At 40.1% G+C, this 24,215-nt stretch overlaps 1 protein-coding gene across 1 annotated transcript in view; it reads right to left on the minus strand.

Moving 5' to 3' along the window:
- The window catches only part of xrn2 (5'-3' exoribonuclease 2), a 112,911-nt gene that overhangs the window by 65,659 nt on the left and 23,037 nt on the right, over window positions 1-24,215 (minus strand). Inside the window, exons 7-15 of the mRNA XM_068044391.1 lie at window positions 21,101-21,173; window positions 20,972-21,022; window positions 20,627-20,784; window positions 19,005-19,082; window positions 18,785-18,918; window positions 17,130-17,187; window positions 16,934-17,041; window positions 16,300-16,344; window positions 1,821-1,967 (exon numbers count right to left, since the gene is read on the minus strand). Coding sequence (XP_067900492.1) covers window positions 1,821-1,967; window positions 16,300-16,344; window positions 16,934-17,041; window positions 17,130-17,187; window positions 18,785-18,918; window positions 19,005-19,082; window positions 20,627-20,784; window positions 20,972-21,022; window positions 21,101-21,173 — 852 coding nt within the window. The remainder of the gene's footprint in view (window positions 1-1,820; window positions 1,968-16,299; window positions 16,345-16,933; window positions 17,042-17,129; window positions 17,188-18,784; window positions 18,919-19,004; window positions 19,083-20,626; window positions 20,785-20,971; window positions 21,023-21,100; window positions 21,174-24,215) is intronic.

Here is a 24,215-nt window from a genome sequence, read left to right on the forward strand (position 1 = left end):
AGTGGTTCAAGACAGCTTCTCAAGGGCAAGTAGAAATGCGTAACAAATGCTGGCCTTGCCAGCAATGCTCACATCCCACAAACTCTGTTCAATTTCACTCTATTGTACAAAAAAACCCCCACTGTGGAATTGCTCCCAAGCCTCTTTTTCCCACATTCCCAATTCTTTTGCCAACATGAATGGAGCACTTCTGAAAAGCAACCTGGAATCACAAATCGCCACAAGGCAACATGATGTCAATTAAATTAGGTCATCTCCCAAAAGTTGGTGCGCCTTTTTAAATGAGATAAAATGGGTGCAAAGAAAGGAATACTTTGTACAGAACTAACCCTTATAGTGCAGCCTTTCCAACTGCTTGAGTCTAAAACTTTGCATCCACAATAGTTCATTTGTTTTGAAAAATCATTCCACTCAGATAATCTTGAGGTGCAACAGTTTTTAATAAAAAGTTAGCAATCCAATTTTAGGAGTAAGTATCTTCAGTATGAACTTTTAAATAAAATATAAAAAAATATGCTTTCTCCCAAAAGTGATGCTTTAAATATTCAGGAAGCAAGGTGAAAACCCAGACATGACAATTAAATTCCCAGACAGGTGTTCCTTTTTTTTTTTAAGGACTCCAACATACACCCTTGCAATCTACGTTTGACTCCACATGAAGTGTCGAACCCAAACTGCAGAAAGCAACAACATCTTCCAGCCTCAACTCTGGATTTATATTAACTAGAGTTGGTACAAGCATGAATCACTTGCATCGGTAATAAACCTGGAGTATAAACAGAGTCAGTTTTTGGATAAAATACAAGCATATTTACTGCTAGGAATTAAGACATCGGAGTACTGCTTATCGTAGCAACATAAAGTTGTTTGCACACAGAGTAATCTTTAACTCGAATGTGGATGAACTTGGAATGCAAAGTTACAGTATATACAAACGCAGATCATTTAACTATTTAAAACATAAACTGCAGAACACCAACATTCAAATTATCAACCAAGGTATTTGGTCTACTTAATAAACAGAAGTACTTGCAAGACAGGCTCTACATAAAAGATATACCAAAGAAAAACAATCAGAACTTCTCATATCAAGACATTTTCCTTGCGGAGGCAGGTGGAAATTGAAAGGAAGGAGAGTTGCTGAAAATGCTACAACTCTAAGCCATCAAAACTATTAAAGTCTGCCTCACCTTTGAAAACACATAAAATGGTAAAAACCATTATGAACCAAGAGCTCTGAATCTGTTCAGATTTCTCACCAATTTTAGAATAATCTTTGCTGACAGATTTCCTTCAATTTAGCCCTGTAAACATTTATTGCATTCAATATCTCTGTACACTATTCTCACAAGCTAAAAGTGCAGCTGGAGGAGATCCTTTCAATGAGAATGCTCTATTAAGTGCAAGATAATATGCAACATGCAAGGGGAAAAAAAACACGGCCACACTTAAAATCTGAGCCCAGCAAACAACAATACTCCTTTCTGGTGATTCTAAAAACTGTTTCTAGGGGGCAACAAAGGAACTTTCTAACTAAAATTTACATAATAATGATGAGGTACCTTCTCATATTATGGAATTAAAACCCAAATGTCTTCTATATGCTATGAACAATTAAGACAATGCTTTCACTAAACTATACCCTTAACAATGTAGTTTAACCTTAAAGCAGCTCAGGAGAACTGTACAAGAACTACAGCATCTTAGGACATGGTTAGAAACATTACCTCTAATGTAACAGTTGTACTTCATTAGACAATAAATCACATAAATATATCATAAATTTTTGTTTTGACTCTTAAAGCCCAACATAATCTCACCTTATTTTGTTGATCTCTACCCTGTACTCTCATTTCATAAGCCGTCTGTCTTACATTCTGCATGGCTTGTGGTCTACTTCCACCAGTCCGTTGGCCGAGAGGTTGCGGCGCAAGCTGTCCACCAAGAACAAAGGATGCAGCATCAGTCTGATGAAAGAAAAAAAGGTTACAGGCATAGCAATGGTTAAAAAGTGAAACGGCTGCAATTTAGGCAACAAAGTAGCAACCAAGAACACAGTTTCAAGTTGGACTAACAGGAGCACAAAGCACACCAAATTTTCATAACAGACCAGGAGGCAGATTGATGAGAATCACACAAATTTCATTAAAAAATCAGGCATGTTTGCGTTGATGTTAATGATTATGCGGGACTTCAATTTTCACATAGACTGGACAAATTAAATTGGCAAAGGTAGTCTGGAAGATGAGTTTATAGAATGCTTCCGCAACATTTTCTGGAACAAGATGCTGTAGAGCCAATTATGGATAAAGCTATTTCAGATCTAGTATAGTGCAATGAGGCAGGTTTAAATAATAATCTCATAGTGAAAGATCCTCTGGGAAAATGTGATCATAATACAATTGAATTCCATGTTACGTTTGGGACTGGAATATGTCGCTTCCAAACAAAAATCTTAAACAAAGCCAACTGCATAGGTTTGCAGGAAAAGCTGGCTGAGGTTGATTGGATAAATAGATTAAAAGATATGGCAGTAAATAGTGGGAAACAGTTAATGAAACAATTCAAAATGTTCAACAAAATACATTAAAAAAACAAAAAACGCAGCAAGAAAAATCCATGTGTGGCTTAACAGGGAAGTTAAGGATAGTATTAGATTAAAAGAGGAGGCTTATAATGTTGCAACGAATTATAAGCATGAGAATTGTGTCATGCTAGGCCCACACCTGCCAATAATGAGGTACATCAATTTTGTCATGAACATTGATTTTTAAACTGTTGGAGCGAGGAAATGACTTGTTAAACAGATCAGCCGTGGGAGGAAAAAAACATTTACAAACTAACAGACATTGAAAGTGAGGAAGTGCATTCCAGGGCCTGCTAAGGAGGATACAATCCACAAGAGGCAGGACTGGTTAGACCAGCTGGTCACATGACTACCTGGCTGTTCCAGGGTTTTCTTTTGAACTGGCCAGAGAGTTTGAACTCAGAGTATCTGTTTGCTCCTGGACTAAGATCTCTCTCCTGTCTACTCCCATCTTTCTCACAAACCTCTAAATCCACTGAAACTACATGAACCCCAAGAGAGAAAAGTCTCCTACAGCAAACAAGGTTTAAGAAGAATACTGGGCCTCAATGAAAAGTAAGATCTACCTACAATCAAGGACTCTACAGTGAGCTCGAAGAACTGTAACAAAAACTCTTCAGGTATTGCCTCAAACATTTCCACTTTCATTTTCTTCTGCTCTTTTCTGTCTCTATTTGCAGGTGTGTATCGTGTATGCATGCTAGCATGGGCGCGTCATGTATCGGTCGGCGTTAACCAAATCAGAGTTTAAGTTTGATCATTTCAACTTTTCTTCTTTAAACCCAAGAAAGCCTGTTTGTGCTGGTTTCTTTGTCTTATAATTGGAAAGTGGTGAACAAGGATTCAGCAAGGGAGAGCTAAAAACACGGTGTGTTTAAAATTAAATCCTGTTACAGTAAGACCAGGTGAAGGCTGAAAAGGAACCTTAGACCTCTCTCACCTGGTCGTAACAATTGGGATTGTTTCAGAAACCAACAAAGGGCAACCAAAAAGGGATAAAACAGAATGACAAAACGAGCCAGGAATATAAAAATAGATGGTAAGAGCTTTTACAAATATATAAAAGGAGAGTAGCTGAAGTAAATATTGGTCTGATAGGCAGAGACAGAAGCAATTTTCATGGGAAAATGAGAAAATAGCAGCGAAGTTGAACAAATATCGTGCCTAGCTTCACAGCAGAAGACATGAATTACATATTAGAAATAAAGGGCACCCACGGGGCTAATAAGAGTGAGGAAATTACAGCAATTATCAGAGAAAAAGTATTAGAGAAACTTAAGGGACTAAAAGATGACAAATTTCAAGGACCTGATGGCCTACATCTAAGGGTTCTAAAAGAGGTAGCTGCAAAGATAGCGGATGTGCTGGTTATGATTTTCCAAAATTCCCTAGATTCTGGAACAGTCCCAGTGAATTGGAAGTTAGCAAGTTTAATACTGATATTCAAGAAAGGAAGGAGAGAGAAAACAGGGAACTATAGGACAGTTAGCCGGACATCAGTCGTTGGAAAAATTCTGGAATCTATTATTAAGGAAGTCTTAGCAATGCAGTTAGAGAATCATAGTATCATCAGACAAAGTCAACATGGTTTACAAAAGGGAAATCGCGTTTGACAAAGTTATTACAGTTGTTTTGAGGTTGTAACTAGTACAGTAGATAAAGGAAAGCCAATATACTTGGATTTCCAAAAGACATTCAATAAAGTGCCACACAAAAGGTTAATATGCAAGGTAAAGGTTGATGGAGTTGGAGGTAATATATTAGCATGGATGGAGGATTAGTTACTGGATGGGAAACAGACAGCAGGGATAAATGGTGCATTTTCAAATTGGCTGCAACGAGTGGAGTGCCACAAGGATCAATGCTGGGGCCTCAGCAGTTTACAATCTATATTAATAACTTAGGCAAAGAGAGGGACAGTAATATAACTAAGTTTGCTGATGATACAAAGCTAGGTGGGAATGTAAGCTGTGAGAAGGACACAGAGGCTGCAAAGAGATATAGACAGGTTAAGTGAGTGGGCAACAAGGCGGCAGATGGAGTATAATGTGAGGTTATTCATTTTGGTAGTAAGAATAGAAACTTTTTTTTAAAAAGGCATGAAACTTCTTAATGTTGTTGTTCAGAGAGACTTGGTTGCGCTCATATAAAAGGAACACAGTTAGCATGCAGGTACAGTAAGCAATTAGGAAGGCAAGTGGCATGCTGGTCTTTATTGTAAGGGGTTGGAGTACAAGAATAAGGAACTCTTACTACAATTGTATTGGGCTTTGGCGAGACCACATCAGAGTAATGTGTACCGTTTTGGTCTCCATATTTAAGGATATACTTGCATTGGAGCCAGTACAGCAAAGGTTCAATAGATGGGTCCCTGGTACGCAGGGGTTGTTCTAGGATGAGAGGCTGAATAAATTGGGCCCACACCTTCTGGAGTTTAGAAGAATGAGAGGTGATCTCAATGAAACATACAAGATTTTGCAGGGACTTGACAGGGTAGACACAAAGGTTGTTTCCTCTGGCTTGGGGTCCTAGAACATGGGGGTACAGTCTCAAGATAAGTGCTTGATCATTTAGGACTGAGATGAAGAGAAACTTCTTCACCCAGAGGATTGTGTGTCTTTGAAATTGTCTACCCCAGAGGGTTGTGGATGCTCCATCCTTGAATATAGTTAAAACTGAGATAGACAGATTTTTGGTCTCGAAGGCAATCTAAGGATATGGGGAGCAGGCAGGAAAGTGGAGTTGAGACAGACCAGCATGGTCATATTGAATGGGATAGCAGATTCAAGGGGCCATATGGTCTACTCTTGATCCTATTTCTTATGCCTACAGAAGGACAGACAGACTAGACTAACATAGGTTATAGCAAACTTCTAAGAGGCAAAATTATCCCAGGACCTGTTTCCAAATTTACTCAAAGTAAAATAAAACTGAAATCCACTGAAAATAGACTGACAAATTTCCAGACATTCCAGATTAACACAGCAAAGCTATACAGATACTAACATTTTATTTTTTCAAATCTAATTCTTTGACTTTTATAACACTACTTCATTTTACTTTACATATTACTTTGTCACAGATAATTTCAGTTTCAAACATGGTATGGTTAAAGTTTGGTTGGGGATCTTGATCCTGCTTGGAAAAGAAATTATATAAAAAAAAAAAGAGGCAGTTCATCTGTGGATTGGCTCCTAAATGTTACTTTCCCCATTGTACTCAGTAAAACACCCAGTGAGAGCAAACTGCCGTTTTCCCATGATTTTGCGATTAGGGTGAATGATAAGACTGGGGAGGGGTTAATACCTAGGGCTGAATTTCATCAGCACTTTGTGCTCCGCGGCAACGTGCTGTGAAAGCGGCAACCTTCCGAAGCAGAAGTGCTGCCGCCAAGCCCCCGCGATATTACGCGCGAAGGATCATTTAAATGGAGGGAGTGGAGCCGCCGCCCCCTCTACGTCATTGCGAGCGGCGCCACCACGCAGTCGTCATTTTTAAGGGGCTTCAAGCCCTTCAGTGATATGTTAATTTTTAAAGGTCCCCGTTTCCAGGAAATAAAAATAAAACTTGAATTCAACTTTAAATCCCGTCTTCCATCCTGCAATGGGCAATCTATATATAAATTCCCCTCTCCCCCAGAAAAAACTTTCATTGATATCCTGAACTCCCCACCCTGAAATGTGTTCCCTTGGAACCTCAACCCCTTCCCACTATTCCTGCAATCAATAATAAGCTTTTCCCCTGCTCCACCCGCAGCTGCCCCCCAATCCCCCTGGCCCTGATAATTTTATTCCTCCCCCCTCCTCACCAGTGTCTCACCTCGGAACTGCAGCATTTTACGGGCCTCCCAACCATGACCCATGGTGTCGAAGGGTTGATAAAATTCAGCCCCTAGTTTAGGTGAATCTTAGCTCATTTTCTATGAGAGTAGTCCAAATAAGTTAAGTGAATTTTCTTGGGAAATGCCTTTTCAAGACAGTTAGGGCAAAGATTTCTGAGACTGTGCCAATGGTAGGGCCTCACGCGCAATAAATTTGAGGGTCTCGTAAAATTCCACCAACGTCATTATTTAAAATGGTCATCCCCATTCCATGTTTTACACAAGCCCCAACTTTTCTCTTGTACTTTCACTGAAGTACCTGATTTATTTTTAGAAATTTGCAACTTAAAATATCAAAACTTCTACAAAAATAAAAGCAGGAACAAACACACAGCAGGCAACAGATCTACACTAGATATGTTTTTAGCAATGACCTTCTGATTTGTATATTTTGCAGACCAATTTAAACAACAACATTTGATAAAAATGAGACACTTGTTGTGGATACCAGCTGTACAAAAGGCAGAAATGGGAAACTGCTTTACACTGAAAAGTGCAAGTATGGTTATATTACTCACGCTTTCCCTCCTGTGAAATAAAACCTCCTACTACAATTCCATAAAGATGTATCAATCAAAATGAAACATTTGCTATGTAAAGAATTACAGGCGAGAAGCCATCTTCTGCAATACCACATTGAGCAACTCTATGGTCCTTACTCGACAAAGAGGCTCCCCCAACTAGTTGTTATCCATGTAGAAAGCACTTCCCTAATGACATGGACTCTAATAGATGATGTAACATTCTGTACTTTAACAAAGACTTTTAGAAGCCCATGTTCTATCTCAAGAACATGGAAATGAATTAAGATATCTTAACATTTCTGATGCAAACAAAGCTCGTTTTTGGGAGATATTTGAGCCATGACATCAATGCCCTATCGCCAAGCCAAATGAAGTAAAACTAGGATATATAAACATTCACAATGTAATTTGTTAACCAAAAAGGGAACTGAGGTGGAAGATGTCTTTCAAGTTAGGAATTTTGTGGATTCAAAACAAAAGGTTGTGTAAAACAAATTGCTCCAAGAAAGATCCATTAGTACAGCGAGTAACAATTGCAATATGAACTGTCGCAGAGAGCTGCATTGCTATTTGCACTGAAGATCCTTTTTCAAAATGTAATGCTCTAGTTTACGGATTGCTGCATGCCACAATGAGATCTACTTCTGATGACTGTAGTTATCTCCTTTAATAACCAAGCTGCCAACTTGTCTCATCCAAAATTGAAGGTCGAACTAAAGGGGAGTCCAGAGGCACCATATTTAGGTCAAAGAGAAAACTAGCAATTCTATGCTAAGAAATTAAAATGATCACTTTTCAAGCCAGATGGATTTGTACAGGTATAAAAAGATAAAACAATATATCCACTCAAGGCATGTACATTTGCTTATATACCAATGTTGGTCTCAGAAAACTTTCCACATGGTTACCACTACAAACAGCAGTCCTGCAAGCAACATCCATCTTTCAAGACAGAAATTTACAATCCCAAATCAAAGAGCACCCCCAGTTGCCCAACACTGTCAGCATGTTAAACTTCCAAATAATAATCATAAACCGGCTTATTGCAGTTTATTTTAAATTATTTCTGATGGAAAACCGCTAGTGTTGGGGAGAAACAAAAAGTGCGCTGTATTTCGGTTAAATAGACTAGTGTTAATGATTGGCGGAGGATGGATGACATTACTGTCATGTGGATAACACATGGAGTCAGGAGCATATAAACAACTGCCTTAAAGGAGGAAGGCCAGAACAGAATGGAGGCAAAGAACAAAGGAAACGTTTCAACGTACAATCGCCTGTTCTCCAAAGTACTAGGGTAATATCTTTATTTTGTGTATCCACTTGTATTTATTTAATGTTTTTATGTCAGTGTATTGATTACCTTGTTGAACTGATCTACAGCAGCACTACCGAAGTGGGAGCTTAGGAGGATCACTTTTTTTCCAAGCTTAGAAACATACTAACAACTGCACTCCAGTGACGTACTGGGCAAGATGCGATCAACTAACCTGGTGTGAAGGGGACATCCAAACAAATGGAACTACTACTGCTCTTTTTCAAATTTCAAGGTAATGATGTCTGTATAGTAAAACAGGGTTAATTACTGAATCCTATTATGAAATAACGAATGCGCAGTTCCAGACTTGTTCACATGCTATCAAAGAAAGGAATCAACAGCCACATATTGTACGTCTTGGAGGCAGGCACACTACAACAACTTGCATTTATATAGCACTTTTAGTATCGTAAAATGCCCAAAAGCACTTTATAGCAGCGTAATGAGGCAAACATCGACTCCCAGCCAAAGGACACATTTGGAGAGGTGACGATTCACTTGGTCAAAGAGGTAGGTGTTCAGCAGCATCTTAAAAAGGGGGAAACACCAGGACGAATGCCGACAGCTTTGAGGAAGGATTTCCAGAGCTTAAAGCCTAGATGACTGAATGTGCCGTGCCAATGGTAAGGCGAAGGAAGTGGGGGATGCACAACAGGCCAGAGTTGGAGGAAAGGGCAGTTCTGGGAGGAGGTTACAGAGATAAGCAGAGAGCCACAGAAGGATTTCAACATGAAAAGAAGAATGTTAGAACTGAGGCCATGTACGTCAACAAGCACAGGGGTGATGGATGAACAGGACTTGATGCATTGGGATATGGGCTGTTGAGTTTTGGATCACAAATTTATGAATGACTGAAGACAGGAGACAGCCACAAGAGCATTATAATAGGTTGCAGCAAGAGGCAACAAACACATGGACAGAGGTTTCAGCAATAGCTGAACTGAAGCAGGGAATAGGAGAAGGATAATATTACACAGGTAGAAGTAGGCAGTCTTTGTGATATGGAGGATATGGGGTCGGAAGATCAGCTCTGGGTCAAATGAGACACCATGTTGTTCAACAGTCTGGTTTAGCATCAGACAGTGGCCAGAGAGGGGGATGTAATTGGTGACCAGGGAACAAAGTTCACGGTGGGGACTGATGACAACGGCATTGGTCTTCCCAATATTTAACTGGAGGAAATTTTTGTTCACCCAAGATTGGATGTCAGACAAGCAGTTTGACAACACGTAGGCAGTGAAGGGGTTGGGAGAAGTGGTGGAGGTATCGTCAGTGTAGATATGGAATCTGACAATGTTTTCGAATGATGTTGCCAAGGAGCAGCATGTAGATTAGAAATAGAATGGGGTCAAGAATAAGTCCTTAGGGCCTCCAGTGGGACGGGGGTGGAAACTGAACCCATTGCTGAAGATTCTGTGTCTACCACTGGATAGGTAAGAATGGAACCAGGTGAGGACACAAAAGCTTTCATACCAGAGTACATGGTGGAAATAGAAACAGCAATTTCTATCAAAGCAGGACAACTCTAATGCAATGAGGGATTAACACCCATCTTCTAGATCACATACAAATGATTTAAACTAATTTTTAAAAGCATCTATAACGCATCCTTCACATAATATCAAGTAAGGAATTGTTTCAAAATGAATCGCCCCTAACAATTCCATCCCTACCTTTCCGAATGTGGCCAGTAGATCTCTAGCAGTAACTTTTATTCCGTCACCATCCCACTCACCTCTTCAGGATCCATAGCAACAGGAATAGGACATTCAACCCCTCAAACCTATTCCTCCATTCAATTTGATCATGGCTGACTTGACTCCAGTTACCAGCCTTGGTTCCATAACTCCTAATACACTTGCCTAACAAACATCATATCCGTCTCAGCGTTGAAATTTTCTCTTGACCTTGCCTCAACAGTTTTTTGGGGAAGAGCTCCAGATCTACACTACCCTTTGTGTGAAGAAATATTTTCTGACATCACCCCTGAACGGCCTAGGTTTAATGTTATGCCACCTTGTTCTTGACTCTCCCACCAGAAGAAATAGTTTCTTTATCCACCCGAATAAATGACTTTCATCACCTCAATTTTCTATATCCAAAGATAAGCCTAGTCTATGGAACATGTCCTCGTAATTCAACCAGTTTAGTCCTGGTATCATTCTGGTGAATCTGCACTGCATCCCCTCCAAGGCCCAAACATCCTTCCTGAATATAGTATTCTGAACTGAATGTAGTATTCTACATGGGATCTAACCAGAGCTCTGCACAGTTATAACATAACTTCCACCCCTTTGTATTCCAGTCCCAGGGATGACAGTTAACATTCCATTAGCCTTTTTAATTATATTGTGTACTTGTCACCACCTTTTAGAGATTTCTGTACTTGGACCCCTAAACCTCTCTGCTCTTCCTGAGTTCCTAGATTCTCACCATTTAGAAAATACTCTTCCATCTTTCTTAAGTGCAAAGTGGATGATCTCACACTTCACATATTAAACTCTTGTCGCAATTTTGCCCACTCACCTGATCTATCAACATCCCTTTGCAACTTTCTGTTCCACTCTACACTCTTTATTGTGCCATCTAACTTAGTGTCGTCAGCAACTAAGGTAAACTGCTCTCCATTGCTTTATCCAAGTCACTTATAAATAGTGAAAAGCTGATGCTCCAGTACAGATCCTTGGGGGACATTACTATTCACATCATGCCTGTTGGAGTGCATAACTATTATCCCTTCTCTTTCTATCTCCTAACCAATTCCCTATTCAAGCCAATAGGCTGCCTCCAATTCTATGCACCATCATTTCTGATCCGCGAGGATCTATTGGTGTCTTCTCTTCCTTACTACAGATTACACCTCTTCGACATGTGCAGTAACTGGCTCAGCCTTCACATGGATACTAACCATACCCAACTCTACCTTGCCACCACTGCTCTTGGCCCATATCACCGTGCTGCTCATCCAGCATATCTCGAACGAGTAGCAACTTTCTACAGCTCAACATTGGGAAGACAAAGTCAGGATTGATCAGCAGTTTTTTTCTCACTTGCCACTTAATCCATCTTGGCATCTTGTTCTACCTTGAACTGAGCTTTCAGCATTACATTCTATCAAATCACCAAGACCACTCACTTTTGTCTGTCTTTGTCACCCTCGACAACTCTAATGCTAGCTTTTAATGGACCTAACCTTCCATAACATCCAACTTGCACAAAACTCTGCCACGCATATTGTCCCACATCAAGACTCAGTCACCCACCTGCCTTCGAACTTCTGTGAATCCCTCTCTTTACATCCCATTGGTTACAGAGCTTTTGGCCACCTCAGTCCGAACCTCTAACAATTAGCTCCCACCCTAAACCTCTTTACCTCTCAAGATCCCTCTTCCATCAAGCTTTTATTCATTTCAGTCAACGCCCAGCTCTGACCTCACCTCACCTCTCCCATTCCTCGTTTGAATCTTTTCAGTCAACTACCTACCCAGCCCACACTATCAAGACTGGCCTATGCAAAGTGGCCAAGAATGTCCTCTGTAATTGTGGTGCGCTACCATCCTTGTTCTCAACCTTTTGCAACATGGCTAACCACTCTATCTTTGTCCACAATCGACATGTGCATGGAATGCCTTTTCCCCCCCCCCATTATCTGTTCCCACCATAAACAGCACATCTCTAGCAATGATTTATCCCTCCCATCCTGTTTTCAACATGTGCCATCCATTTCCATTTATATGGCGCACCTCAATGAATTTACTCAGGCGTGGAGTCAGTTTTTAAAAATAGGACGAAAATGAGCTCTATCTCTCTCCCACCACTCGATTCCACATTCACCGCTCTATAGTTAAGACTGCTTCAAGTGACTGATGAGCTAGAATTTTATTCAATTTAATGTCATCAATACTGCAGCCATCCTGAAAATGACTCCATATCTTTACCCGATTCCACCACTCCATGCTGTTTATTCAGGCTGGCCAGACAGTGGAACCCCAGTATCCTATTTGGTATTGACCTCAGCTTCAACTTCCATATCCTATTGATAACCAAAGCACATTACTTATAACTTCAGAACAACTACTTCCAGCCTTAATTCATTCCCACTGTAGCTGAAACCCTGGTCAATGCTTTTGTTATCCCCAGACTGGAGTTTAGTAGGATTACATATGACAAAAAGCACAGAAATGGACTATTCGGCCCAAACAATCCATGCCGGTGTTTATGCTCCTCTCAAGCCTCCTCCCATCTATCCCTCATCTAAATCGATCAGCTTAACCCTAGATATCCTTATCCCCAATTTGCTTGTCTAGCCTCCCTTAAGTGCATCTATACTATTTGCTTTAACCACTCCCTGTGGTAGTGTTCCACATTGTCCACCACTCTTTGGGTAAAGAAGTTTCTTCTGAATTCCCTATAGGATTTCTTGGTGACTATCTTTTTTTTTGTATATATCTTATACCATCTCCACCTGCTAGAACTCCTTTTCTACTCGATTCCAACTTGCCAATTCTCTTCCCAACTTCAAAAGCATTTTCACATCCTGCACCTCCAACCATGGCTGTTGATGTTGCGGTATTAACTGAAAGAGGATTATCCAGGACTTAAGGAACTTAAAAAGTGACGTCATCTTTAATGTTCATGTAGGTAAAACATCTTCACACAGGAGTTGTTAAGCTGTGGAATTCACTTCCAGGATTAGTGGCTGAAGCAGAAAATATATCAAGATTAGATTTAACAGGTAGAAGGAGGAGAAGGATTTGAAGGGGTGTGTGCTGAGGGTGTGTAAATCTGATGAGAACTATTTGTCCATTTGGAGAGTACATGTCAAGACTGGTCAGGACAAATAGCCTGTTTCCAGCTATGTGAACAACCAAATGTACAGCAGTATCTCAGCTTGTTGCCTCAACCAAAAGACAGCACCTCCAAACATAATGAGGACAGTCACTACCAGCTGAGGAGAGCTTCAGAAGAGGAACTCAGCCAATTACTTGCTCGTCAAGCAATAAAATTCTGCAGAATCCAAATGATCCCACGACATTGAACATTCCCTGCGGAGCTTTTGCAACTGTTCCAATATTATCTCACTCAAGAGAAAGATCTATTGACAATTGAACAGAAACTATAAAAGCTTCACTGTAAACAACATATAGAAAAGGCACACATAGTAGGATGGACACAACATTATTCAAACAGAATGTATCTGGTCTACATATGCGTATATTCTCTAGAGTTAAGAATGAGAGGTGATCTCATTGAAATATAAAATTCTTAAAGGGCTTGACAGAGTAAATACTGGGAGGATGTTTCCGCTGGCCGGGGAGTCAAGAACCAAGGGTCACAGTCTCAAAATAAGGTGTCAGCCATTTAGGACTGAGATGAGGAGAAATTTCTTCAACAAAAATGTTGTGAATCTTTGGAATTCTCTAACCCAGATAGAAATGGATGCTCAGTCACTGAGTATATTCAAGACAAAGACTGATAGATTTTTGGATACCCAGGAAATCAAGAGATATGGGAATAGTGCAGAAAGGTGTAATTGAGGTAGAAGACTAACCATGATCTTCTAGAGTGGCGGATCAGGCTTGAAGGGCTGAATGACCTGCTACTCGTTCTTATGTTCTTTTTCAAATCTGTTTACAGATTTTATTGGTTAAATCTAGTACATGGGCATTCACACTTGAAGGATCCCGGAATTATCTACTTTCCTCAAGAACACAATTACTTGATTTTCTTTTAAAGAGGGAATGGAGAGTGCCCTCGTACCCTTGGTACTTGGAAAAACTACTTGCAAGCATACAGAGTGAACTGGAGGTCTCCCTGAATAGCCTGCTGACTGAGAATGAAAGTGACAGGCAATTCTTCTTACCATAGCCAAGGCAGAGTACCGACAATATTACACAGAGTTACAAAGTTCCTAAGCTTAAAAGGGACAGGTCTGAAAATGAGGTCGAAAATTAGAACCCCTTCATAGTAGAGGTCTGCAAAATTCAATCAGAATAGAGGTCAACAGCCAAATTCAAAATTACATTGAGCCCGAGTCCAAGCATATAAAGGCAGTCTCTATCCTTGGCAATAATTCATCCTCCTTTTACATCAAGTTTCAGTTTATGAATTGTGATTTCTCAATCCAAATCAATTCTGACATGGCCTCAGCTGCCAGAGAGAATAATCCACATTAACAAAACTACTGTCTCAACCAAAGCAAGTTATATCGCACTGACAAATTTTCCTCGAGGATGGGAAAACCTTTCATGGACAAATGTAGGAACAACAGTACCTCAACACACACAAATCAAGATTGATGCTTTGGTACAGAGAATTATTAAGGCCAAGAGAGCTTTGCCACTTCTCAGAGTGCCAATACCTCCAAGCGTGTTTGACTTCCCACTCATATCCCAGGCCTCATAATTCACCACAGAGAGCACTCAAGAGTTCACTGAAGACAGGTGCGCACCATACTGCTGTTGAGCAAACACTTGGGGCAACAGTTGCAGGAAGGCAACACGTAGAAGCTAGGTATAAGAACACATGCTCATATATCCAGGACTCATCGTTTACCACTATTGGGTTGCTGTGAGGCAAGCAGATGCTACTGAAGTTCCAGGCTGCCAACTGGCAGAGCCACCATTCCAATGGGCATAATGCATGTCCACGCTGTGGTCAACAAGATACGAACATATGAATTAGGAGCAGGAGTAGGCCACTCAGCCCCTTGCACCTGCTCCACCATTCAACAAGATCATGGCTGATCTGACTGTAACCTCAACTCCACATTCCTACCTACTCCGACAACCTTTCACCCTCTTGCTCATCAAGAATCTAACTCTGCCTTAAAAATATTCAAAGACTCTGTTTTCACCACCTTTTGAGGAAGAGAGTTCCAAAGACAAGATAGTGGCAATACACTTAAATTTTAGGGTAAGTTGCAATAACTATTTAGTTTAGTTTAGAGATACAGCACTGAAACAGGCCCTTCGGTCCACCGAGTCTGTGCCGACCATCAACCACCCATTTATACTAATCCTACACTAATTCCATATTCCTACCACATCCTCACCTGTCCCTATATTTCCCTGCCACCTACCTATACTAGGGGCAATTTATAATGGCCAATTTACCTATCAACCTGCAAGTCTTTGGCATGTGGGAGAAAACCGGAGCACCCGGAGGAAACCCACGCAGACACAGGGAGAACTTGCAAACTCCACACAGGCAGTACCCAGAATTGAACCCGGGTCGCTGGAGCTGTGAGGCTGCGGTGCTAACCACTGCGCCGCCCCGAACTAGTAGTGACAAAAGGGAGGGAAGTCAGAGAAAAGTAGTATGCAATGTTGAGATGGTTCTAGGATTACAAAGCAGGCACTGAAGATTTGGAATGAAGGCAAATTCAAAGGGAAATACATTAATGATACTGCACTAGGCATAAACTGAGTCCTGCAACACTGGACATGATGGACAAAGCAGTCTGACTCATTAACGACAAACAGAACCTGGAAGGGGGAAAATATCACTGGGAGCCGAATTTGTTCCCATTCAACTACAGATAACCCTGCAAGTCAGTGCATTAATAGGTAGTGTGGTCCTAGCAGGACAAGCAGGGGAAACTTTGTCTATACTGATCAATAGCGCAGTTTTAGCTGTTAAATTCCAATTCCACCCAAGTGCACATTTTGTGGGGGCAATGTGTATCTGAATTCTTTGGATTGGCTAAGTAGAGCATGTTCACATGGACAAGCAGTTTGCATTCCATAATCTGGCAAAAGAAATTCTACAGACTGCTCAATAGCTTAGTTCAGAAGCTAAACAAGGAGCTGGATATTCATACGTCTGATCAAAAAGAAAATCAAAGCAATTACCTCACCGGTCAGCTAGAGTAACTTCCAATCAACTATATATATTTTTTTTAAATCCTCACTTACAAACTAACAGAATACTGGACAGCCCTACAACTGTTAAGATTCACTTCTATAAACAGAATCAGGGAATGGCTTACTTTCATCCTTTTGTTTTTTTCCTTTTGTCTTCTTCTGAATGACACCTGTAAAAGAAGCAGATGCCAACTGTAATATTTGCATGTTTAGATGATCATTTAAAAGCAACGAATACCATATCTTCTCGAAATACAATTCCATAAGGGCTCATTCACACTATGACTACAGCAATAGTGCACAGCATTTCCTGCAGCTAGACTCCAATGTAAAAGCATAAAGGCAAGCCTGAATCCAGAGTGAGGAGCAAAGAGGAGCAAGAATCCTTGGAGGCAGCAGTCAAGTGAACTTCAGAGTCCGTTCATGCCTGACTACCTTATTTACATTCCACAAGTTTAGTAGCTGTGAAGCCAAGTAGACAATAAATTTGTACTGTGAAAGCAACATGAAAATAAATCCCCCAATTAAACAATATGTTTCATCCAGCCTTTCACAACCTTCAAGTGTGCTTTTATTTTTGAATAGCAACTAATGAAAAATGGATGCTTACTTTGCAATTTTGTGTCAAAATGGCAATACCTGAATAATTTATCTGTAATAGTTGATCAAACACAACTTTGCATTTTACCATAAACAGATAGCTATCAAATAGCATATCTTTAACATATAATAAAGGTTGCAAAACCAGAGACAGCCTACGTCATCATCTCTTCTCTTCTTAAAGATGTTATCCTCAGCTTCTCCAACTGCAGCCATAATCATTTGCACTCGTTCTAAGTTGACAAAACCGTTCTCTGTAAGGTAACCCTAAAAAGAAACAAGAGCTTTGCATTTTATCTGAATTTTGTTTTTGCAATGAAATACACTGTTTGTCAATACTTCTCACTTTACTTACCCCAGTCTTGTGTACAACATTCTTGTAAATGCCAACCAGTCGATCAATTGCACCCTCCCTGAGAAATAGACAGTATCTAATTCAGTACTGAAGATCAAAATTTTCGGCACTAGTTTTGAGATCACATTAAAGATTTTGTCAAACAATTTTGCAGAACTGCTTGCATTTCACAATTTTGTCACACTTTTTGTTAAGACAACTCAGCCCACGAAATACTCAACTGAATGCTGTGTGTGGAAACACAGTATAAAAAATGTGCATCCCTTGCACAGAATTTTGCTTACACACATAAAAAAAATCCAGTCTTGTGATTTATGCAATATCCACAAGCAGCGATTATCACAATTAAAAATAAATCTGAATCACTTTGAATTTTCTTTTGTCAATATTTAATGCTAATTGCACAAAAAGGAAGAGCTCTATCAAATAAAGTTTTTGAAATTATTCACATCCCTCGCTATTAATCTCCCCACCCTGTCCCGCCATGGCAATGGACAGGGGTTGGGTTAAAAATAAGCCAGGGAACATATCCCCAAACTGGCGTGTATGTAACTGCTGCCAATTTTACAGCTGCACGTCGTGAAGAAGCACATGTTTCACATCTTGGAAACAGGACACGTCATTATCATGTATGTTTAAATCAATTAATTCCCACAACACAGTTAGTAGCCTGATTTAAATTTAACATCTGACGACCAAGTTTTGTCGGGCTCGGGTAACCCAAAAGCAAAATGGAGGTGGTAGCAGCCACCTCTAGCAGGTTAGTGTTTTTTTTTTAAAAAAAGAGCAATCCTTATGGGCCAGGAGAAGCAAAGCCTATGGCCTCCTTTCTGCCAATTGCAGTCTCTCCTTGCTGCTGCAATCAGCAACCCAACCTACCAGAATGCCCAGGCTTTAGATGCCCTGCCACGCACCTACCCCTCAAATATAAGGAAACTGAGTTTGTTCGCCATGGCTTCTGTCCTGATAAATTTAAACATAATCTATAGTTTACAAGTTCAGCTTAATTCCAGAAACATTAGAGACATTAGTTATTAACACATTGCTACAAATAATGTTTACTGTTTAGAATCTTGAACATTTGGAGCAATTAATCTTTAGTCAAAGCAATTAATTGAAAGTAAAATTGTGAGAATGCAGTGAAGTCCATCAAGATCTAGTTATCACTCAGGAATAGCCAGTGAGATCGGACTGCAACACCTATGTCTGTTAATTGAAGTTTTCTCGTTTCCAACACAAACCCTCTCCTCTCAAAATGTGCAGGCAATGTCAGCACTGACAGTGCTTTCTCCTTAGCACAAGCAAAACAATGAAAGGCAGTTGCAATTTACAAGATTTCTTAAAATATTAGATATAAATTCAGTTCCACCAATCTGCTCTGTAACACTTCTAAGCAAACATTCCAGAAGTTAACAGAGTTTACTGATTTAAAAACATTTTAAAATCTAAATAGATCAAGGTAACTACAATTGTTTCATTTTTAAGAAAGTGAATGATGAAACTCAAAATTGTTTACAAATTTAAAATGAAAACCATAGACATAGCCTTCAAAAAAAAGTACTGCTAATCTTGAAATTATATATTCCTTCAAGGTATCAACCTCAACAGCATAAAAGGGTCAAAAGATACTGTAATAATTAATTGAATTAGCATACCTAATTTCAAGCGACGGCAAATGAGGCAGGAAATCGTTTCCCACAAAAAAACACATAAAAACCCAGTCATCAATGCTCCTCTCAAAATCGAACTTGAAGGGCAGGCTTGCCATCGTTAATTCCCTTTCCAAGTACTGTTTAAAATTAAAAAAAAAAGCATCTTACTTGCACTATGTGGCAAACAAACATTTTATCAGGGTAAATATTGAGATCAACCTACCTCACGCAACACAGTTAATCGGATAAATATGAACTCCACTTCTGAGCCCATTGGAGAATTACCTGCCATTTGGTCAAACTGAAGGGGGAAAAAAACAAAATTGTAAGTTTAATATTGAAAACCCACTGATCTTATCCCATCAACTATTTTCGAACTAAGATCATGCTACTTCTGGTTACTGTTAAAACTTATTCTACCCAATGGAAAATCTCCATTGTGTAGCAACAATATGTTGTCACAAGCATGCCCTCTTGCGCATCCATGTTTTTCTTTGCTCCACCATTGGCTGCCATGTTTTCAGCTGCCTAGGCCGCAAGCTCTGGAATACTTCCCTAAACCTCTCCACCTCCTTTAAGGCATGTCTTAAAGCCTTACTCTTTGACCAAGCTTTTGGGAATCTAGCCTAATCTTTCGTTACAAAGATGATCAGCATTGCAAGGCACTTCAAGAGCATTAACTATGCTCAAGATGCTATACAAATGCATATTGCTGTTTTATATTTCTGTGGTCTATGTCGCAGGAAGTTAACAATGCAAACAATATGTCAAAGAAGTATTTCTTTGGTATAACTGCTGCATCATTAACTTTTTTGGAAGGCAGCTTAGGTGTGGCAAATAAAGCTTAACTGAAGATAGCCGGGTGCAGCAGAGCTATCCTATTCTCATTAGCACATTGGTAGCAAATAAAAAGGCTGAACGCAGCTCTTATTTTCTTTAAATGCCGCTGTTGAGAGTTGTGAGCCACTCTAATTGAGTAACTGCAGCAGTAATGAGCAAGGTACTCAAAACATTTTTGCTAGCACTCAATTTGAAAGTAGGGCTTGAGTTGAGTCAGCATTTTTTGTAGGAGAAAAGCAGGCAGAAATGAGATGAGTATAATACCCAGAAAACAGCAGCAATTTAACTGGTGAAATCTGGCAACATTGCAATGAATAATGGTTGATGTGATTTGCTTCAAAAAAATGACTTGTTGCTGATAATAGATCATGGGGCTTCAGGCTTAATAACATTTATATGCTCAAACTTTTAGACATCAAGTGCTCTTCAATTGGATTATATTTGGGGGAGTGGAGGAGTCATGTGAAAGCTGCTTTTAAATTAACATGTAAAAATAAAGCATTTTTGAAGTATAAAGTGCTGTCTTTTCTGTAGTTGTAAAAGTGGGTTCTTTTTGGTAGAGCTGCAGAAAGAAATAAAGTGGAGTGAAATCATGCAGAGCATACGACACAGGTGCTTTCATCTTAAATACGAAGGCCAAGTCTCTTCTTTACAAAGTCCAAAGCTCAGGATTTAAGATGAAGTGTCCTAAAAATATTAGTTCTGAGCCGAATCAGGTGAGAACAATCGAAACCACTGCCACTGTCTGATTTGCACATACGAGTAGAAGTATACGCACAAATGCTTTTGTTTTGTTTTTTAAACAATCCTTCAACATGCAAGATTAAATTACTCAGCTATTCTAACTCATTCTCATATTGCAGAGTTGCCTACATCTCAAATCTTTCACCATTTGATCGATAAAAGAGGTCCCAGATTTAAATTATCTATCATGATACTAACTTGCAGTTATTTTCAGACTGTCGATTGTAAATGACAAAATTTTACAGACTTTTGCTACTGTACCTCTCCTTGTTTTTCTCTCGGCAAACCTTGGCATTCTTTGATTTCATGGCCAACCTGATTGCAAAGAGCACATGGCCTAGGCTGGTTGGGTTTGAACTCTTCCCTGATTATAGTGAAGTTTGGTTCATGAGTTGCCAATCCCAACATGATAAGATCAGCTGTTAGAAGAAAACAGGTTTAGTACCACATCATTAGGCATTTACATATTTTCAGGCTCAGATCATAATTGCAGTTGAGGTTCTGAAAAACAAATGTGATCCTTAACAGGTTACATAATAGTGAATGCTACTTTCCATTCGAGCGATACAGTTCACACAGCATGAAGACACTAAAACAACTACTCACCATCAGCCCCACACAAACAATGATGAGTGTTTGGATCATGGTTCGGCTGAGCTGCAAAGTAAAAATTAACAATTAATAAAAGACTGCTGCCAGTCCTCCCTTCAGTCCCCCAAAATGTAGTCCACGTACCTCGTTGCCTTCTTATGTAATCCATGATCTTGTGTTCACCCTCACCAGGGACACTTGCATCTGACAAAATAACCTGGCGAATTTTTAAAAAGCAATTCAATTATGATGTGACAGAAACAAATTTCCATATCGATGGCACAATAAAGACCACCAATCGCCAAAGGCGGATAGATGCAATTTTTAAAAATCTGTAATTCCCCTAATATATAGCCTGCAAGACAGTTTTCATTGTGAAACTCTGCACATGTCAAACCAGTAACAGAAACTATTGTTGCAGCAGTGTTTTGAAACCTATAAATTGTGTGTATTGAGCAAAACTTGGTGCCACCATTTCGAAAAACTGGCTGAGTCACAAACATGTAGTACCAGTCCACATTTAAATAATTCTTATGTTTAAAAATGTGTAGTTAAGTCAAGGGATAATACAAATTTGTGAGTAAGGCTGAAATCATGGCTCTGATTCAGGGTTATATCTTTAGGTAGGATGTGGCAGTTGATAGAAAGTGAAACTTACAAAATTCTTATAAGGCATGACAGGGTGGATGTGGATAGGATGTTTTCCCTGGCTGGTGAGTCTAGAACCGGGGGCATTGTTTCAGAATAAGGGGTAGGCCACTTAAGACGGAGATGAGGAATTTCTTCACTCAGAGGGTGATGAATTTTTGGAATTCTCTACCCCAGAGGGTTGTGAAAACATAATCATCAAGACGTAAATCAACAGATACCGGGATACTAATGACATCAAGGAACATGCAGGTAAGTGGCGTTGAGGTAGATGATCAGCCATGATCTAATTGAATGGCGGAGCAGGCTCGATGGGCTCAATGGCCTACTCCTGCTCCTACGTTAATCTAGTTAGGCCAAGTTAAACAAAACTCCCACTACAAAAGGTGAAAATGGCTTATTTAGGAGTAGTCACTTGCTCTTGTAGAATCTATTTGATGAGACTATATGCGGTATTGGAAAATACGTTATTGTGCTGGTTTATTTTAAGTGTTTGGTTTGGGCAGAGCTAGAGCGTGTTCATCTGGGGGTTGGAATGAGAGGTTCAGCTGCCTTCACTGGGTGGAATGGGGGAAAAACAGCTAGGGCCTCAAACTGGAACTGGGTGAGTTACAAACACAATTGCAACAGGATGAGGAGGACCATCGCAACCTGAATAATGCAGATATAGTTTGAGAAGAAAGCACCAACAGAATCAGTGTGTAACTGAGGACCATGGGGTGATGACAGAGGAAAATGTAGTAAGGTTAACAACCTGCTGCCAATTAGGTACCAATGACTTACTGTACTTTAAAAAAAAAAATCGCTACCTCATTTCTAAAATCAGTCATGTAATGTTTCTATTCAGCTACAGTAGAGATGACATTTTTGGCCATTTTATTCAATGCCTCAGGCACCTGTGTGATGTGTGTGAAGGCAGCATTTTGCCTAATATTGCAGTGCAAGCCTGGAATGAATCAGAGGCATTAAGGTTGAGGGCAATGTAGTTCTCATGTTTCATGTTGGCTCAGGCTTTTCAGTAGATAGCATAGCTCACTAACTGGCTCCTTATCGTCACACAGCTTGCAGAGATAGCTATTTTGTGTCATTTTGGGCAAGTGTGCCATATATGGTATGGCATTGGTGGGTGCTGGCAATCCAACTTTGGTGCCTAATGGTTTTTAATGCCTTGTTTTATTTAAAAGCCTTGAAGCTTTAAAAGCAACCTAATTACCATCTTTTTTAATATTGAAACAGAAAACACTGGGAATATTCAGCAGGTCAGGCAGTATCTGTGGTGAAAGAAGCAGAGTTAATGTTTCAGGCTAAAGACCTTTTGTCAGAAGTGGAAAGTTAGAGATGAAACAGGTTTTAAGAAAGTACAAAGGCAGGGAAAGGGAGGAGGGGTGATAACTAAAGGGAAGGCAGGAGAGATTAAATGACAAAAGGGATGATGGTGTGAGGCGAAAGTAATAGAACAAGAAACAAAAAGATGGGTCTAGAGAAGGTGTAAGTAGAAAAGCAGAATCAGAGGGAGAGAGAATTAAAATGACAGGTGACTGGAAGCTTGAGCTAACACTTGCTGATTGAATGTAGGTGTTGCGCAAAGTGGTTACCCAATCTGCATTTGGTCTTCCCAATGTGCAGTGGAGACCACATTACGAGCAGTGAAAACAGTATATTAAATTGCACATAGTACAAGTAGATTTCTGTCTCACCTGAAGGAGCGCTTGGGACCTTGGACATTGTGAAAGAAACTAAAAAGGGCAGGTGTTGCATCTCCTGCACTTGCATGGAAAGGGGAGAGATTGTTAAGGATGACTGAGGAATGTCGCAGAGGGAATGGTCCCTTCAGAGTGCTGAAGGGGGAGGGGAGGGAAAGATCTGGAGGTGGTGAAAATAGCATAGGATGATCTGTTGAAAGTGGAAGCTGGTGTGGAGGAAGTTGAGGTCAGGGGAACCCAATCATAATTCTGGGAGGGAGGGGAAGGGATGACAGCAGAAGTGCAGGAACTGGAATGGACACAGGGGCCCAACCATAGATAGGGTAGGGGCACCAGGCAGTTGGGCAAGAAGTCAGATATATCAGAAGTACTGATAGAGAAGGTCGCATCGTCAAAAGAGATACCAAGGAGACGAGGAAACTGGGAGAATGCAGAGTCCTTACGCAAATTGAGTGACCATTTTGCAGAACACCGCCGTTCAATTTGACAGCATGACACCCAAGCTTCCAGTCTCCTGTCATTTTAATTCTCTATCCCATACCCCTCTGTCCACAGCCTCCCACACTGTTCTAACGAAGCTCAACATGAGCTCGAGGAACAGCACCTCATGTTTTGATTGGGCACTTTATGGACTTCACACCGAGTTCAACAAATTCAGATCATAATCTCTGCCCCCGTTTTATTTTCTGATAGCAGCTGTTAATAATGATTCTGCTATTTCCTGTTGACATCTCCTCTATATCCATTTTTTTTCCTTTTTGCCCAATTACCATCTTTTTTGCTTTGCACCATCATCCCCACTGTCATAGAAACATAGAAAAATTTACAGCAAAGGAGACCATTCAGCCCATCGTGTCCATGCCAACTAAGAATTATCCACCCTCATCCCTGCAGGTTGCAGCACCTTA

The sequence above is a fragment of the Heterodontus francisci genome, chromosome 13 (assembly GCF_036365525.1).
Source record: "Heterodontus francisci isolate sHetFra1 chromosome 13, sHetFra1.hap1, whole genome shotgun sequence".
Taxonomy (NCBI): domain Eukaryota; kingdom Metazoa; phylum Chordata; class Chondrichthyes; order Heterodontiformes; family Heterodontidae; genus Heterodontus; species Heterodontus francisci.